This window comes from Argopecten irradians, chromosome 13 (genome assembly GCF_041381155.1).
Source record: "Argopecten irradians isolate NY chromosome 13, Ai_NY, whole genome shotgun sequence".
NCBI classification, from domain to species: domain Eukaryota; kingdom Metazoa; phylum Mollusca; class Bivalvia; order Pectinida; family Pectinidae; genus Argopecten; species Argopecten irradians.
In genome coordinates this window covers 19,876,646-19,894,475 of record NC_091146.1, presented here as the reverse complement: position 1 = coordinate 19,894,475, position 17,830 = coordinate 19,876,646, and the positions used below count along the sequence as shown (strand labels likewise).

Genomic DNA, 17,830 nt, shown 5'->3' with positions numbered 1-17,830 from the left:
AAATATTCCGTTAGTTTTATTTGGTTGTCATTAAAAGTGTTTCCTCTCTCCTGTAACGTTTCAAAATGTCGCAGATTTCTTCTCCTACGTAGTGCAGTAACAAAGCTCTTTGTCTTTTAACATCTTAAGTTCATTGCCACAAATAAGTTCTCGATGCGTTTCACATACTTCTGCTATCTTATGTCTGCAGTAGGTTCTTGTACCACAATTTGCGGGAATATTGGTAACGTTGTTGCCATACTTAGAAGGGTGATACTTTAATAAAACTACAAATGGATAACACAGTAGTTTCCTTCACAGAAATGGACACTTCTGTTTTACCTTCTTCGTAGAGATGATAACACATTTAGGTTGATGCCAATTGATCCCGTCCTCGTCGCCATTGTTATATCTCGTTGTTTTGTGTTAAGACAACACAATCCATAGAATACACAATATACATGTTTATTCGCCCAGATTCTGGATTTCAATTTATTGTTGGTGTATAGTTATATTCTGGCTAGTTTTCTTGTTCTCTTGCTATAGTATTTTGAGACCTGTCTTGGACATGGAGTCCGTTGCAGCAATATCCATAGTTTTTAATTTCTCCCGGAACATTGAAACAGTCCATTTTCACTAGAATCCTTGTCATAAGGTTTAAAACGTTCTTGCTTTCTTGAAGGCATTATGGGTGATTAGTAAATAATTATTAAGAATTACAAAATTCAAAGTAAAAAAATCGAGTTCCGTCCTTACTCGTCCGAGGCAATAAACAAAGTGACGCTAAAGTTTGTACTTATAACCAATCACACAACAGCATTCCCATCGCTCCGCCCACATACACACGTGCTGTACATCAAACACTGTAGTTTGACCAAGTGGCCTCAAACTTACTATCCTACAGACCTGTTATATCATAGGTATGTTGGGAACCCACAGCACCAGCCGCATATTTATCTGTTTTTACATAAAATAATCGTTTTGATAAACTTTTTTAAATTTCTGAATATGATTGAATTTGATGTTTATCTCATCATGTGTGTCTTGAGAAGGTTTGCTGCAGATTACAAGACTCTCTGGTCGCATAGGCATGGGACAGGACTATCATACGTCATTTGCAATTCATTGACAAAGAATCTCTGTTAACAAATATTTAACGTAAATGTTAAAAACGAGTCCTAAAATTCCATGCATAATACGTATTCAACATATCATATCCGTAAACAACAATGCCACTCATATGTAGAATGTCCTTTCTTAAAGTAGTTGGTGCATACGTTATTTAAGCATACTGCTTACCAGTTGAAATAATTTGCTAAAAGGTGATTGCTACAGTGATTCTACTTGTTTAGAAGGGGACAGATATGAGGGCGGTAAGTCAGCAACATCCAAGCCACAAATTCAAATTGTGAAAGATACCAATGGAACATTTCCTTGAATACAATCTTGATACAATTAACATGCTGGTAAGATTGTTTTTCGGATTGCCATCTAATTCTGCCGAATAGATTCATTGGTTGATTACCTTTGCTTCTGTTATTTGATCAAATGAGCAAACCTTCCATTTGCTATTTATTTAAATGATGCGTAGCAATTTTGGCCGTTATATGGCCAGTCAGTGAATAGGAAAGTAGTTTACATGCTGATATCGCGGGATCATCTGCATCCTGTGTACTATTCAAAATATCCCATTGTTTCCGGTATTTATAGGCTTCAAATTTCAAATTTTAAATCTCAGTTCTTATGTCCCAACACATTAAATATTTATCAGCGTGATATCCCTGTTGTTTCTTTCTCTCACGAATAGATTTGGAAATTTCAATTAAGCAAAAAGCTGAAACAAGTGTGGAGGTAGATCACGATGACTTATTTAAATATTTCTCTATTCTTATATAAAAAAAATCGATTTGTTATACCTTTTGTATTTCTAAACAGGAATTGATTGAATTGATGTTAATCTCATCATGCTTGGCTTGAGAATATTTGCTGCAGATTACCAGTTTTCATGGGCATGGGTCAGGAATATAATAATTCATACATAATTTATTAAAAATGAGTACATGTTAAGAATTTTTTTAATGTAAATATTTATGTTATAAAATACCATTAATGATGATTTTTCCAGAATTTCATATCCAAAAACACCAATGTCATTTAAATGTTGAACTTTTTTATATAGTAGTTGGTGGACTCATTACGTAAACATACTGATTCTTGTATAGCCGAGTCTTTAATTTCGCCGAATTCGCGGATCCATCCATATTCGCGATATTTATAGCATGACGCATGAATGATAGTTTCATAGGCTTCACAGATATTACGCGACAATGTGTCCCTGGGAATAAGTTCCAAACATTAAATCGCAAATTTTTGACACCCGTGAAATTTAACTACTATACAGAAGCAGATGAAATGATTTCCTAAATTTGGTTTGTAAGACCATTTTCTGCACAACATCTTGTTGAAAAGTAGAACGAATATACTGTATATCAAGTGTCTCTGGCAAAACCCCATGTAGCTTGTATAGACCAGTGTCCTTTCGACAGTTATCAACACTATGTTGGTTTTGTTGCTTAGGTCAAAATCGCAAAATGATTTCAGCTAGGTAGAATCCAGTTACTACATACCTTAGGATCCTTCCACAAAATAGCGTTGACGGTGACTGAAGTTGGTTTGTTGATTATGCTCAATGTAATATTAATATCCAAGATATCCAATAAAATCCCACAAAGGCAATATTCTGCATGTGAGTCTTGTTTTGAATTTTGGATGCCTGTGGTACATTCGTCATTGTCATTGTGAAATTGCCGGTAATTGTCATAGAGCTATTCCATGGATCAGTAGCGACATGTCGCGTAACAAGACACCACATCCAGTTACATTATACTAATAAAAGTGCAAACCAGTAGTCTCACATTATTTAAGCAAAATATAACCAGGGTTAGAACCTACCATTATATAGATGGTTTTATGTCTTGACCAAGCAGAAAATGCTAATCATGGGGCAGTGGCGAGGGAAGCGATATGCAGTGAAAATGATATAAAGATCCAAATATGTATTAATAAATTAAATAAAACCTTGTTCCAGCATAACTGCTGTTATATTTTCTCGTATTAATTTTCTTCTTTTTTAATTTGCTGACTTGTATACATCTTTTATCCCTTACGAATTTATACTGCAAATTAAAGGCAAAAGTTATTTCTATAATGCAAGCTAGTCAAACAATATAATAGCAATGTCAGTGATACACAATAAGTGTGGATATACCATATATGCAGCTATAGAGCAAGTTAACGTCTAGTTAAGGATACTGATTAAATCATACGAATAACAGAAAAAGTGGGCATGAACGTATTATTGTCAACACTATCCATGGCAAAAAAATGTTGTGGTGTCTTTTTATTATTTTTTGTTAACTGAGATTGTTATATTGAATGCGGAACTAAGGTTACCTTTAAATAGTCATTGTCATTGGTGTTTGTAATTCTCGCTTTCTAGGGTGACCCTTTGGCAGCAGCAGTACGTAGCAAGGATATCGACATACTGAGGCTTCTTCTTGATAAAGGGGCCGACATCGAATCGGTAAGTGAATAAAATATATGCGTTACTTTATTTCCTCCTCGATTGGTTCGTCTTTGAAGTGCAATTTATAACAACAAACCATTGAAAGTATGTAGTTTTCGAAATTCCATAATGCGTTACACATTGATGAATTGTCAAATGATTAATATCCAATTTATAATAAGTCATTTGCTATCCTGTCGATTGATATAAGAGTTTCATAATTTTATTGGTTTTAGAGAGTATTTTTGCATTTATATTACTCTTAATAAAGATATAATTGAAGTATGGTGTGGTTTAAAGCAACTTTTGTCTGAAACAAACCGAGATAGGTAAAGGAGGAGTGTCAATATTGTTTTTGAAAAGGTCTGGTGAAATATGAAATTTCAAATAAAACCCATCTCCTGAAGGAGCTTGGCAAATTAACATGGCAAAATTGAAGAGCAGTATTCAAATTCTGTTATTTGATTTGCTAGTTGCCATCAACATTACTCAATGCTATATCGTTATTTGTAATTACTTTAAAATGAGTTCAGAAGAGTCAGAAGTTGTATACAGATTACGTTTAAACTACGAAAAAAACTTACATAGGAACTGTGGACACTAGTTTTGGGGAAATAGTTGTACCTGACGTTGTACGTACGCGTGATATGTCAAATGAAGTTAATAAAACAGCCGAGAAGTTCAGATATTTTATTTTTATCATTTCCGTCTTTCTCTTTTCACAGTATCTCGATACTTTCACATACAACACTTGTAATAGATTAAATTAGAGAGTTTTTAATGTAATATGATGTATCCAACATGTTTCATTTTTATGAATATAATCGTATAAGCAATGACTAAGAAGCATTAGCAATGCATTCTCGATGTAGGCCGTTCTTTACTCCGAACGACATTAAAAAGTGAGACATGATATATATTATCACCTACGTCGCATCAAGGCATGTATCTTTGTGTATTTTAAGGATTATATAGATGTAAAAAGTGACTGGTGGTTGTAATTTAATAGACACATTTTTTTCATTAATAGCTTTGTATTTCTTAATATATGAGATATGGTTTTCGGACTGATAATTTGAAAGCCTATAAAAATATCTTCAAAAATGAAAGATTTTTGCGATCGATCCAAATCGTTTGTCTCGGTCCCATGAGTGTTTCTGCCAAAATGATTCCTGGGATCGATCCCAAATCTGTCTTAGTTCCAGGAGTGTCGCAAAATTATTTTCGAGATCGATCTCAAAATTGTTCCAGGTCTTAAAATTGATTTAATAAATAAAATGATTAAATTGGAACTTTTCGTATCTTGCTGTTTAAATGTAAGATGCAATACCTTTTAATAAAACTTAATTATAAACCTTATCCAGGATTCCATAATACACCACATAGATTTGATATTCTGATATATAGTGGTAGATCATTCTAGTATATCATCGTTACTTTGACACCCATTATGGAATCCTGATGTGTAGTAGATATTATGTTTAGACTCAACTAAACCATATTAATCTGAAAAATAAATGAACAACAAACAAATACAAACTACATTACAATAGAAGTAGTTATATTAACTGAACATGCCCTTGGGGATTTCGATACAAATTGCTTTTGAAAAAAAAATATAATGTAATTTGACAATTGATTATTACTCTTATTTCCTTACTTTTGTCAGCGTTGAATAGGAACGCTAATATTAAGATGTAAACAATTAAATAAATTAAGGTTTAACTTTCCAAATATTTTGTATACTTAACAAGTATACATAAAACCAACTAACTATCTATTTACTCGTGTATAATAATATTTCTTTATTGTGAAGTTAGAATATAGTAAACACAAATGGGAAATCCATTCTTAACTCAGTACATGTAATGAATATGCAACAGTGCATACAAACCTAAATACAATGAATTCCTATTTCCTGATAAGGAATTGATTTATTATTGATTGATCAAACTGATTAGTATCAATTACAATTCAATTTAATCATACAAAAACTGATTCACCGGTATTTAACATTCGTAGCAGTTTAATGTTTAATGGTTTTGATATCACAGACTAGATTTGACAACACTAGATTCCTTATAACGTGCAATCATCATTACTGATGGTGTTTATGCTATAGCTATCATTTGACAAGTATGTCAGTAAGATTTAGTAAATCTAGATTTACACACTTAACATACCATCAAATTTAGTATGTAACACATGCCAATTAAGGTTTCAGACCCTCTTTAAATTAGTAATTTTGTGTATGCCTATATATCACTTATTATGTGTACTTGAATTTAGTTGCTACAGAATGCAAAATATATCGAAGGACTCGATATGCCTCTGTCGAAGGACTCGATATGCCTCTGTAAAGTCGAATACGGTCAAACTAGCACTCCTAGTACATGCTAATAATACTAGTAAACCTAATTGCATGCTTATTTGGTGACAGGAATATGTATTAAACCCTGTCGACTTATAAACTGAAATGTACAATTTTCTGCATATTTTGTCAAAATTTACAAACGCAACAATCTACGAGTAAACAGTAATATATAACATTAGAACGGATTCATAAATTCTTTTCAGCAACTAAGTAGTGTCTAAAACTTAATGTAATATAATGTCTCGGTACATGAGATAATTAAAAGTTGTAAACATTTTTAACTTAAATGAGAAATATCTGTGACTTAAAATGTTTGTTTCTGTCTTATGTGAGAATTATTTGATAAAGTAAGGTATATATATAAAGTTAAGACTTGCTGTTTGCATTTGCTTTACAAGAATATGAAATGAGAAGTATTCAGTCATTGCCTAAGTAGCCTAAAGAGCGTAAAAAAGAAGAAATATGTGTATTACTTTATCTCGGGTTTAACGGCGAAATCCAAAACTCACAACACCTATCTTTTTTATCTCAGATAAAATATCACATCATTAGCTCACATGGCCCGAAGGGCCGGTGAGCTTATGTCATAGCGCGGCGTCCGTCGTCCGTCCGTCCGTCCGTCAATATTTAAATCGCTACTAGTCATTGAGTTCTGCATGGAATGAAACCCCGTCCGGCGTCAACTTTTTTTTTCATTTAAACAACTTCTTCTCCAAAACTTGGAGACCTAGAGTCCTTAAATTTGACTTATAGCATGCTGGGTTGAAGGACTACCAAAATTGTTCAAATGAATGACCTTGACCTCCATTTAAGGTCACGGGGACCAAATAGGTGAAAATCTTTAACAGACTTCGTCTTGATAACCAAGAGGTTTAGAGACCTGAAATTGGGCCTCTGACATGCTGGAATGAAGGGCTACCAGGTTTGTTCAAATGAATGACCTTGACCTCCATGCAAGGTCTCAGGAGGTGATATAGGCTTAAATATTCTGATACGAGTTCTGTTTTTAACCAAGAGGTCTAGAGACCTGATATTTGGTATGTGACATGCTGGGATGAAGGGCTACCATGCATATTCAAATGAGTGACCTTGACCTTCATCTGAGGTCACAGGGGAAAAAGGCTGAAATGGTCAAACGACATCTTCTTAATAACAAGAGGCCTTGAGACCTGATATTAGGCCTGTGACATTTTGGGATGAAGGGCTACACGGTTTGTTCAAATGAATGACCTTGATCTTCATTCAAGGTCATAGGGGCCAAATAGGCTAAAATATTTAAACGACTTCTTCTTAAAAGCCAAGAGACCTAGTGACCCGATATTTGGCATGTGGCATGGTGGGACAAAGGGCTACCAAGTTTGTTCATATGAATGACATTGACTTTCATTCAAGGTCACGGGGGTCAAATAGGCTAAAATCTTTAAACGACTTTTTCTTAATAACCAAAAGGCCTAGATACCTGATATTGAGCCATTGGCATGCTGGGATAAAGGGCTAGCAAGTTTGTTCAAATGAATGACCTTGACTTCCATTCATGGTCACTGGGGTCAAATAAGCTAAAATATTTAAACGACTTCGTCTTAATAACCAAGAGGCCTAGGTACCTGATATTAGGCCTGTTACATGATGGGATGAATGGCTACAAAGTTTGTACAAGAAAACGACCTTGACATTCATTTAAGGTCACAGTGGTCAAATAGAGTAAAATCTTTACACGACTTCTTCTTAATAACCAAGAGGCCTAGGGACATGATATTGGGACTGTGGCATGCTGGGATAAAGGGCTACCAAATTTGTTCAAATGAATGACATTGACCTCCATTCAAGGTCACAGGGGTCATATAGACTTAAATATTCTGATACGAGTTCTGCTTCATAAACAAGAGGCCTAGAGACCTGATATTTGGCATGTGACATGCTGGGATGAAGGGGTACCATTCGTGTTCAAATGAATGACCTTGATCTTCATCTGAGGTCACAAGGGGGAAATAGGCTCAAATGGCTAAACGTCATCTTCTTAATAACCAAGAGGCCTAGAGACCTGACATCGGGCTTGTGACATTTTGGGAAGAAGGGCTACACAGTTTGTTCATATGAATGACCTTGATCTTCATTCAAGGTCACAGGGGTCAAATAAGCTAAAATATTTAAACGACTTCGTCTTAATAACCAAAAGGCCTAGGGACCTGATATTAGGCCTGTTACATAATGGGATGAAGGGCTACCATGTTTGTTCAAATGAATGCCTTGACCTTCATTAAGGTCACAGAGGTCAAATAGGCTAAAAGCTTTAAACGACTTTTTCTTAATATCAAAGGGCCTAGAGACCTGATATTTGGCATGTAACATGCTGGGATCAAGGGCTACCAAGTTTGTTCAAATGAATGACCTTGACCTCCATTCAAGGTCACAGGGGTCAAATAAGCTAAAATATTTAAACGACTTCGTCTTAATAACCAAAAGGCCTAGGGACCTGATATTAGGCCTGTTACATAATGGGATGAAAGGCTACCATGTTTTTTCCAATGAATAACCTTGACATTCATTGAAGGTCGCATGGGTCAAATAAGTTAAAATCTTTAAACGACTTTTTCTTAATAACCAAGAGGCCTAGGGACCTGATATTGGGCCTGTAGCATGCTGAGATAAAGGCTACCAAATTTGTTCAAATGAGTGACCTTGACCTTCATCTGAGGTCACAGGAGGGAAATAGACTGAAATGGTTAAACGACATCTTCTTAATAACCAAGATGCCTAGAGGCCTGATATTGAGCCTTTGACATTTTGGGATGAAGGGCTACACAGTTTGTTCAAATGAATGACCTTGACATTCATTCAAGGTCATAGAGGTCAAATAGTCTAAAATCTTTAAACGACTTATTCTTAATAACCAAGAGGCCTAGGGACCTGATCTTTGGCATGTGGCATGCTGGGATCAAGCGCTACCAAGTTTGTTCAAATGAATGAAGTTGAACTACATTAAAGGTCATAGGGGTCAAATAGGCTAAACTCTTTAAACGAATTCTTCTTAATAACCAAGAGGCCTAGATACCTGATATTTGGCATGTGACATGCTGGGACGAATGGCTAGCAAGTTTGTTCATATTAATGACCTTTGCCTTCATTCAAGGTCACGGGGGTCAAATAGACTAAAATAGGCTAAAGACATTTTCTTAATAACCAAAAGGTCTAGAGACCTGATATTTGGCATGTGGCATGCTGGGATCAAGGGGTATCAAGTTTGTTCAAATGAATAACAATGACCTCCATTTAAGTTCACAGGAGTCAATAAAGCTAAAATATCTAAACGACTTCTTCTTAATAACCAAGAGGCAAATGGCCTCTAATGTGCTTGGACATGGTATAAATTCTTATTCGCTCTCCTATTTGAACCATTTTTTACCTATTTGAAGTATGAACCATGCATGATTACTTGATAGCAGGTGAGCGATTCGGGCCCATTGGGCCCTTGTCATAATCAATGTGACTGTCGCATATCACCGTATTCTTTGTGAAATCACAAAGAAATTTATGATGCTTGTTGTATAATACGCTTCCCCGCCACATCTCTCCCATCATACACCATCCTAGTAAACTATGAATCTAAGTACATATTTCACACAGAAACCGCTCAGTGTCACACTTAACAGCGTATGACGTGATCCTGCTCTGCCCATTGTCCCTATTCAAGACAAGAGGAACGGCCCTTTTGTACCCCTGTCCCATCCCGCTTACAAAACTGACCACTGATTGGTCAAAGCATGGCAGTTACCCCATATTTAGGGGAAACTTGTTACAATCTGATCGATAACAAAGAACACACGTGGTTGTGACCTTGAAAACCACCTTTTAGCTATATATAGACAACTAGGTTAATATGGAAATGCCCTACAGTCCTGTACACAGTGAACACCACCATAATGAGCACTGTTACCATAGTTAAGAATCTGGTCAGATATAAAGAATATAACACATAGATATAACTTGTATACGTGTACCATAGATATAAGTTAGGAAACTTTATTTTATACACTCAATTTATAAGGCAATACTGACTAAAAGACGTTTTGTAAATATAAGTTATTACTGTGGCCACTAGAGGTCTTAATTATATACAGTGCATGTTTGGTAACTTGGAATAATAGATCTAAAATGTTTTAAAGAACTGAACTGATGTGACCAGACTAGATACATGTATACAGCTTCTATGAGCTCATGCTGTTGTCATTGCAATGAGTTCGTAAGACTGGAGTTTGATTCTACAACATATTTCTGTTTTACTTTCATCTTGACAAACAAAAGAAATTCTTTTTATTCTGTCATTTTGAATTAAAATATCTTAATGGAAAGGGATATCATATAATATAAAAACAAAAATCTGAAATATTCCTCAGAATAAAAACCACTAGTCCTTATGTAAAATATGCGTCTTTTTATATATATCCAGTATAAATCGCAAGAAATGTGCGATGCTAACCCTAACACGAAAAGAGTCAAAATTGATAAGTATCCTTACACCAACCATAGTTAGGCTTTTATTAATTTAATGAAAAATATATTTTTTTCTTTTTTTTTTCCTTTTCCATTAATATCTTTAGTAACTTTGTAAAATAAACACATTTTAAATTTGCTGATTTTTTTTATCAAAATTTCAAGATAGACATACTTATACAGGTAATAATGAAAAAGATCTCTTCACAACTTACAATTAATATTCAGGATCGCCTCATACAGGCATTAACTTTTCTAACAACTAGAGACACAAGCAGAATCTACATATAAAACTTTCTGAGAAATAGCGGTCAAACTTCAAAGTTGACTGCCTTGGGATCGATCCAAAATATCATTTTGACAGAACACTCATGGGACAGAGACAGACATTTTGGATCGATCCCAAAAATCTTTTTACACAAGTAGTAGTCACATTTTGAACTTGAATAATCCTTGAAATACACAACAAAAAGAGGAACGCCATATTTTTTCCTCGGTCTTCTAAAAGAATCTTGGTTTCATACAAAAAATTTGTCGTGTTCAAGCTAATGTTAAAAATCTCATAGACACTGCCCACAGTTCAATTTTCTTGAAACTTTGCATATTGAAAGTACTACTAAGTAGTCCCTTTAAAATGACACTACTTTTTCCTTTTGTGATTTTAAAAAGGCCCAAAGGACCTGAATTTTTCGTTTTATTTTTTATTAAAACTACCTGCATAAACTTGTAAAAATAGGTTAGCTTTTGTTAAATAATCTACATCTTTTATTCTTCAATCATTTCAGAAGATCGTATATACATTTAAACCCCCAACATGCGGTACCCTGCTACCGCGCATTTTTAACTTGTGACTAGTGTAACGGGAGGAATTAGCACAGCCTGCTGGGAGGGTCTCCACACACTGCAATCTAATTTTAGACCCAGGGCTGATACCAACACGGGGTGCACATACCTTATGATTGTCACCAAAGTACATTTCCTTTTTTTCAATGTGTTCACCACAGAATTGACTTAAAATATTACAAATTACAAGTTATTAATAAATGTGAATATGAGTATCTATGAATTAGTTAATATAGTCCAGCTAGTTGGTATACATATGCTCCATCCACAGAACCCAGATATATTCACGAAAATTGCATGTCTTCCTTTTGTGCACTGAAGACCCTAACTTATGTTGTTGTGATTTTATGTCCTCAAATACTGTTTGTCTGGATGTTATTGGCCTATCCACATGTTCATTCCAGTCTAAAATTGAAAGGTTGATTCTCATTTTGTATGAGCATTCATTAAATACTATTCTCTTATCATGGTATTGGAGGAGAGAGATGTTGAATGATTCGACGTAGTGTGTGTCTTTGCAATAACAGTAATCCTGAGCATTTCTGTAAACTTATAATTTCAAAAGGAAATCTTTCAACATTTGTTCAGCCTCTGGAGTCCTGATGGTATTTTTTGTGCTTTCATATTCTGGATCTGATCTGCATCGTGACTTAGAGTGACATACTTTGTGATTTCCTTTGTAGTGTTCAGATATGTAAGATATGTGTTGTCGTAGTATGTCAGCATTTCTATTACAATTTTGTATACACCAATATATATGGGTCTGAATAGATGCAGCTTTGTCAGAGAGTTCACTGTGCCAGGTTTTTCCGTGTTCTTTTTTGTCCCTTGAGTGATTTTTTTGCGGCTTTCCCAACGCTTTTTGTCATGTGCCATGTTCATTGCAGTTTTGTGTATCCTCTCTCTCCTCTCTAAAATATTTGATGATGGAAGTTCCTGTACACTTGGTGCATAGCTTTCCTGTAAATCGGCCAGATATTTGTCTCCCATTATTCCAAGGTTAGCTCCTTTGCAAAATTTCTCAAACTGAATTGGTAGAATGCCAGATGAGAAATAGCCATGGGCTAACTTCAGGTTACCGAAGAGCTTTCCTCCTTCCACATGTGGTGATGAATACCATGTCAAGGTATGGCCTTCACTGCATTTGATCAGAAACTTGCTTACATGTCTAAACCTTTCTTCAGAAGCCACCTTCATTTCATAGAAACATTTTTTCTGATGGTTCTAGATTTGTTGCAAAAGATTAGTGATAGCCGAAGGTGTTGCAACAAATAAGCTTTCGTTAAAAGCATTTTCCATTTCTATATATTGATAGAATTACGGGATTTCATGAGATGATGCTGCTGACGTTGAACATGAATGATCTCTTGTATACTTTGACGTCAGGTTGTGTTCTATGTAAAAATCAAAAACAGAGTTCAAAAGATCCTTTGTTCCAATATTAGATATTTTTCCTTCTCCCAATTTCATTTTGATAGAATCCATTTTGTTAAAAATATGGCACTTTTCTGCTTCATCTTTACACATAAACTCAAATCTGGTTCGTACTTTAGTTGAGTGTTGTTCTTATTTCGTTCGTGCTGATCTTGCGGATTATCACTTGGCCTCTTTTTCCTTGGATTCATTTCTCGATTGATGTCTCTTATCCTACTTGTTTCTGCCATATTTGAAAATAATATAAGCACTGAAAGAATTTAGCATTCTAATCATGAAATAATGAACAGTAGGACTATGTCTATGTCATTTGGAGGGGTCAGATGATGACATTTTTGTACTAATTGGTTTGTATCAATTGTTATCTTTATCAAATATCACGTCCAATTATATTTTGTTTGTAACTCGTTTGATTAAAATACATAACATACATAAGGTGTTTCATTAAAAACATTCAAGCTAATTTGGTTGTCTTCAATGAAGGTAGGCTGTCCCCTTTACTCAGAATATAGACTTTCTCTCTGACAAAAACAAAGAATTTCTGGTGTCCTGTACTTTAGAAGGGGACAGATAGGTAATTTCCAATCCATTAATTATTTTTATGTTATCAAACGAAAGATGTGGTAAGTTAACTATGGTAAACATTTTTTAAAATCCATGTCAATAAGTCATTACAGTTACATTGCTATGATGTGTTGGTGATAATTATAAATAAATAAATATATATATGCTGTCCCCTTTAACAAGCCTAACGTTGTTCTATCAAGGTATAGCATAAAACCCATTTGTCACACTCGGCCCAGTCCCCCGCCACTCATTTGGTCCCGCTAATTTTCAGCTTGGATTTCTGTGACCGAAAGTGATTATGGATAGTAATGCAGAAAATAGCCATTTAATTTTGACCATTAGATTGACTCGAGAACAGAAAGCGGCCATAGAAGCGTTTTTCGCTCATTCAGAATGGGATCTAGATATAATTAGTGAAACCACGGAGACTGGTCAGAAAATTAGTGAGATAACACAGGATACAGAGTCAGGACACCAGCAATCTGTTGAAACAAACGTATGTGGTATTGATAATGATCCTGGTACCGCTGAAGATAACCTGTGTAGGCATCCAGAGGAATGTCCCCATTGTCTGTGTTACCCATGTGTAACACAAACTAATCAGTCATGGCTAGGCAGGGGTCAGTGTGCCAGGGAGGGAAACAATTTAGTAAGAAAGTCTAAATACAAGAAATTTTGGAAAATGTTATCAGATCGTGGTGTGTGGAGAGACCCTCGTTATTTGGAGAGAAAAACACTAGCATTACGCAGATCAACAGAAAATAATGAGGAAATTGTTTGGATTGGATCAGTGAGAGAATTGATGCCATCTTGTGTGATAGCTAAAGTCAGATCTTTATATCCAATTTTACAAGGTGTACCATATTTAGGTCATAAATTGTACTAAATAAAAAACAGTATTTTGCCAACTACAATGTTTTGGATATATAGTTTCAACATCATCTAGAATTGTTCCGCACAAAGGTAAGCCTCCCTGCTTTGATTCCCCGCTTTCTTGCATGTAAACATTACCTTTGACCCTGTCAATCAAAAGCTGCTGGATAGAATACAGAGCTGAAATTCAAATATATTTCTCTATATTATGCATGAAATACGATAGACATGGTTTTAATTTTCATTCTGTATGTAACTACCACTTAGATGAATGTATGTGACAAATTTCATGACCAACTGATTAGTAAGTCTTCTATCATTCAGCAATTTTCAAGCTGAAGCAGGAGGCTGCTTTATTTTGAATTTGCCACGTCCATTATGGAAATCTCGTGAGATCTCGAGCTATTTATAGGGCAGCTCCCCCTTTATTAAGTCATTTCTTTTAACGGACAATTTTGTTTGAAATAATATTTTTTTACGAAAAAATAAGACTTTTAGGAAAACATGAAAATGAAACAGACCTTGCTCTTTGTCATTTCATTTCACCCTTTTACGGGTTTTGTGCCCAAATTTACCCCCAATTAAAAAACATTCTCGTGACATTTTCGAAATCAAAATCCGGGAAAACAGTTTAAAAATTAGTGTACAGTAATAATTTTAGATGCAAAATATCATGGTAACACCTTAGAAAATATTACCATGATAAAAAATGGAGGCCTCTGATTGGCAAAAACTGTGAAAATTGGTAGATAGAGGTAACGAGGTATGCTGAATTGCATGGTATCACTTTCAAAAAGATTGGTTGCCATATGTAAACAAAATGGAGGCCTCTGATTGGTTGAAATTTAGATATTGTCAGATTTAAGTGAAAATTGGTATAAAGGGGTTATGAAGTATACTGAATAACAATTATCACTTTCAAACAGATTGGTTGCCATGGAAACAGAATGGAGGTATCTGATTGGTTAAAATTTAGATATTATCATATCTAAGTGAGAATTGGTACCTATGGGTTATGAGGTATACTGAATTAGACAGTAACAGTTCTAAATACATTGTTGTCATTATAACGAAATAAACGCCCTTTGATTGGTCAAAATTAAGATTGTAGCTTCTGTGGTGCTGGTATTATATTTAGATTAAACATATTTTATTGGACAATCAAATCAACTCTGTTCCCTCTTTAATCTTTTTTAATTCAATTTAAAATAATTTTTATCTACATAACAGAGATTGATAATCTTATTTTGTATCTTTTGAGTTTAATAATTATTTGATTTCTGATATTAAAACAGAAACACTGTTTTTCAACTAAGAGCATATCTAATTGTTAGGCTTCTTTGTACTGTTATGGGAAATGCAAGTATGAAAATGCACTAATTTTAGAGTATGTATAACAGTTGTTTTATTATGGTCTCTATGATATATTTTTAATTTACAATCATAGGGCAAGGATTGATTTTTTTTAGAAAATTCTCCTGGATACATTATAGACTATGAAATGTTATCGGTTTTAATGACGTCTGTATGACTCATCTGAGTTATAATTAACCAATATAATGCTATCAGGATGTCGCAAAGATCAAACGTCTGAAGCTATTTTTGATGATTGCATATCCTAGAGTGTGAATTAATAGTTTATACGCTTAACTATGATAATTTGTTGTGAATAGCTTTGTGTGAGTCTGTGCTGTCCATTTAATAAGCAAGTGTTAATAAATCACAATAGTGTCTGATTAAGACAGATAGCTTCATTGTCCATATTCCTCATATGTATCATGTATACTGAGGTGCAATCCTTGCATTCATTAACGGCTGCCATCTCTGTCTTCCAGTCCCATGCATTGGAGAGGGCTGTAAATGAAAATCTGGATGATATCGTATCGTTTTTTCTATTAAGAGGAGCCGATCCTAACAAGGTAAAATGTATGCAGAGAGTGATACTTCTGTGGATTTTTTTCGCTTTGTATACTTTAATAATGTAGGCATTGCTACAAATATATGGTGATCAAAAATGCTTTGTTGTACAGATCAATTGCAGTGTGGTATATATGACATAGCTAGTTACATTACACAAACACTTTCTTGTGATATCCATATGTATTAGATAGATGTAAAGCTTGGCAAGTTGCAACATGAATCATGTTTGAATAAAAAAAAAATAGGTATACGACTTAACGTAGGCGATTCTATAATATCGTAAGACGTATGACATTTTACAATTTGATATTTTTGTTTATTATTATTCTGGATTTTTTGTCACTTCATTGGTCAAAAACACGCCACGTGATAACCGATAAAAACTATATTGCACGATTTTTCCGGAAGTGGTTTATAAAGAAAGTATATTGCACGGTTACTTTTAGATAACGTTATCGTCTACGTTACCAAAACGCTTCGTGTTCCTGGCGCTTTGAAACAAACGCTTTGATGACCTAAGTTTGAAGCGTAACCACAAAATGTGACAGACGACGTTGATTGTTTCGGTTTCTATCAAAGATGGTGATGACTTCAAGCTGATGACCACAATTTAAACTTTAATAAACGAATAAAATTCATTAAGCGTCTGAAGCAATTGAATAGTGAATACGTTTGATGTTTATTTTTTTAATTCCACCTAGACTAGCTACATTATTAGGCCTAGGTAAATCCTACTGTGTGTATACGATTTTTTATTTTAAGGAATGGAATACTGGGCATAAAAGAATGTGTATTAATGCCAATCTGAATATGTTAATATATGTTTGACGTCGAAGTGGATTATTTCAACGGAGAACAAACTATACATTTAATTGACTGTGTCCTTAAGTAATAGAGCTATAAGTATAATGTAGTACATGCACATATATGCAATTTACAAATACGCATGCACCGGGTGCATGTAATAAAAGCGTGATATGCATCAATTGATAATGTTTCCATATGTTGTTTTTAAATTTAACTTGTTACAAAATCAAAAGATTGCAAATGTCATCACGAAGCAGAATTTACAATGCGATGCTTATTTAGTTTCACACTCATTTCAAATTGTAAAAAAAATCCAGAAACCCAAGTATAGCATTTTGATTTCGGTCAACACGTGGTTATATCGATCATAGAAAAAAAATCGACCTCGGACTACGTCATCGGTCAATATTTTTTCTTTGGTCGATATAACCATGTATCGACCTCATTAAAATGTTATATTTATATATTACAGACCTCTAATGATTCAACAACTATGTACAGCCAGATGTTATCGACATTGATGAAAACTTATTCCCTTTAACTATGCCGTTAAGATTTTAGGTGATTTATCAAGTAGGAACATAATTAGCTATGGATTCAAATATTGTAGAAAGCAAAGAATAATCCCAATACAACAGACTTTGCTGTATTTTTGCAATTATGTTCGTAGATTCATAGCGAAATTGTCGACGATTATCGATCTGTGAAGAATAAGCTCGCAAGGGAAAAAGGTGAGTTGCAATTTACACAGCTGCAATATATTTGCTATTTCTGTAATACGCATTAAGGTGCAAATATCGAATTAATTCATAACAGTGTTCTGTCAACACTTAAGACCTATCAAAGCCTTACACTTAAGGTATGCGTGTCTGTTGGAAGATTGCAGTATATTGTGCATTTAATTATAGTTATTAATTATAAATTTATATTTGTAGTTCAATGGGGCAGTTAAATCTTATATGAGTCTTGCTAAGCTG

The 17,830-nt window shown here is 34.4% G+C and overlaps 1 protein-coding gene across 9 annotated transcripts in view; it reads left to right on the top strand.

Moving 5' to 3' along the window:
- LOC138305914 (uncharacterized) overlaps window positions 1-17,830 on the top strand; it is a 145,749-nt gene that overhangs the window by 109,030 nt on the left and 18,889 nt on the right. For 8 of the 9 annotated variants that reach the window (XM_069246198.1, XM_069246201.1, XM_069246200.1 and 5 more), the window contains 3 exons: window positions 3,479-3,562; window positions 15,962-16,045; window positions 17,524-17,584. In XM_069246198.1, the coding sequence (XP_069102299.1) occupies window positions 3,479-3,562; window positions 15,962-16,045; window positions 17,524-17,584 (229 nt within the window). Of the gene's footprint in view, window positions 1-3,478; window positions 3,563-12,275; window positions 15,080-15,961; window positions 16,046-17,523; window positions 17,585-17,830 lie in introns of those variants that run through there. The other variant, XM_069246203.1, reaches the window with a different exon arrangement.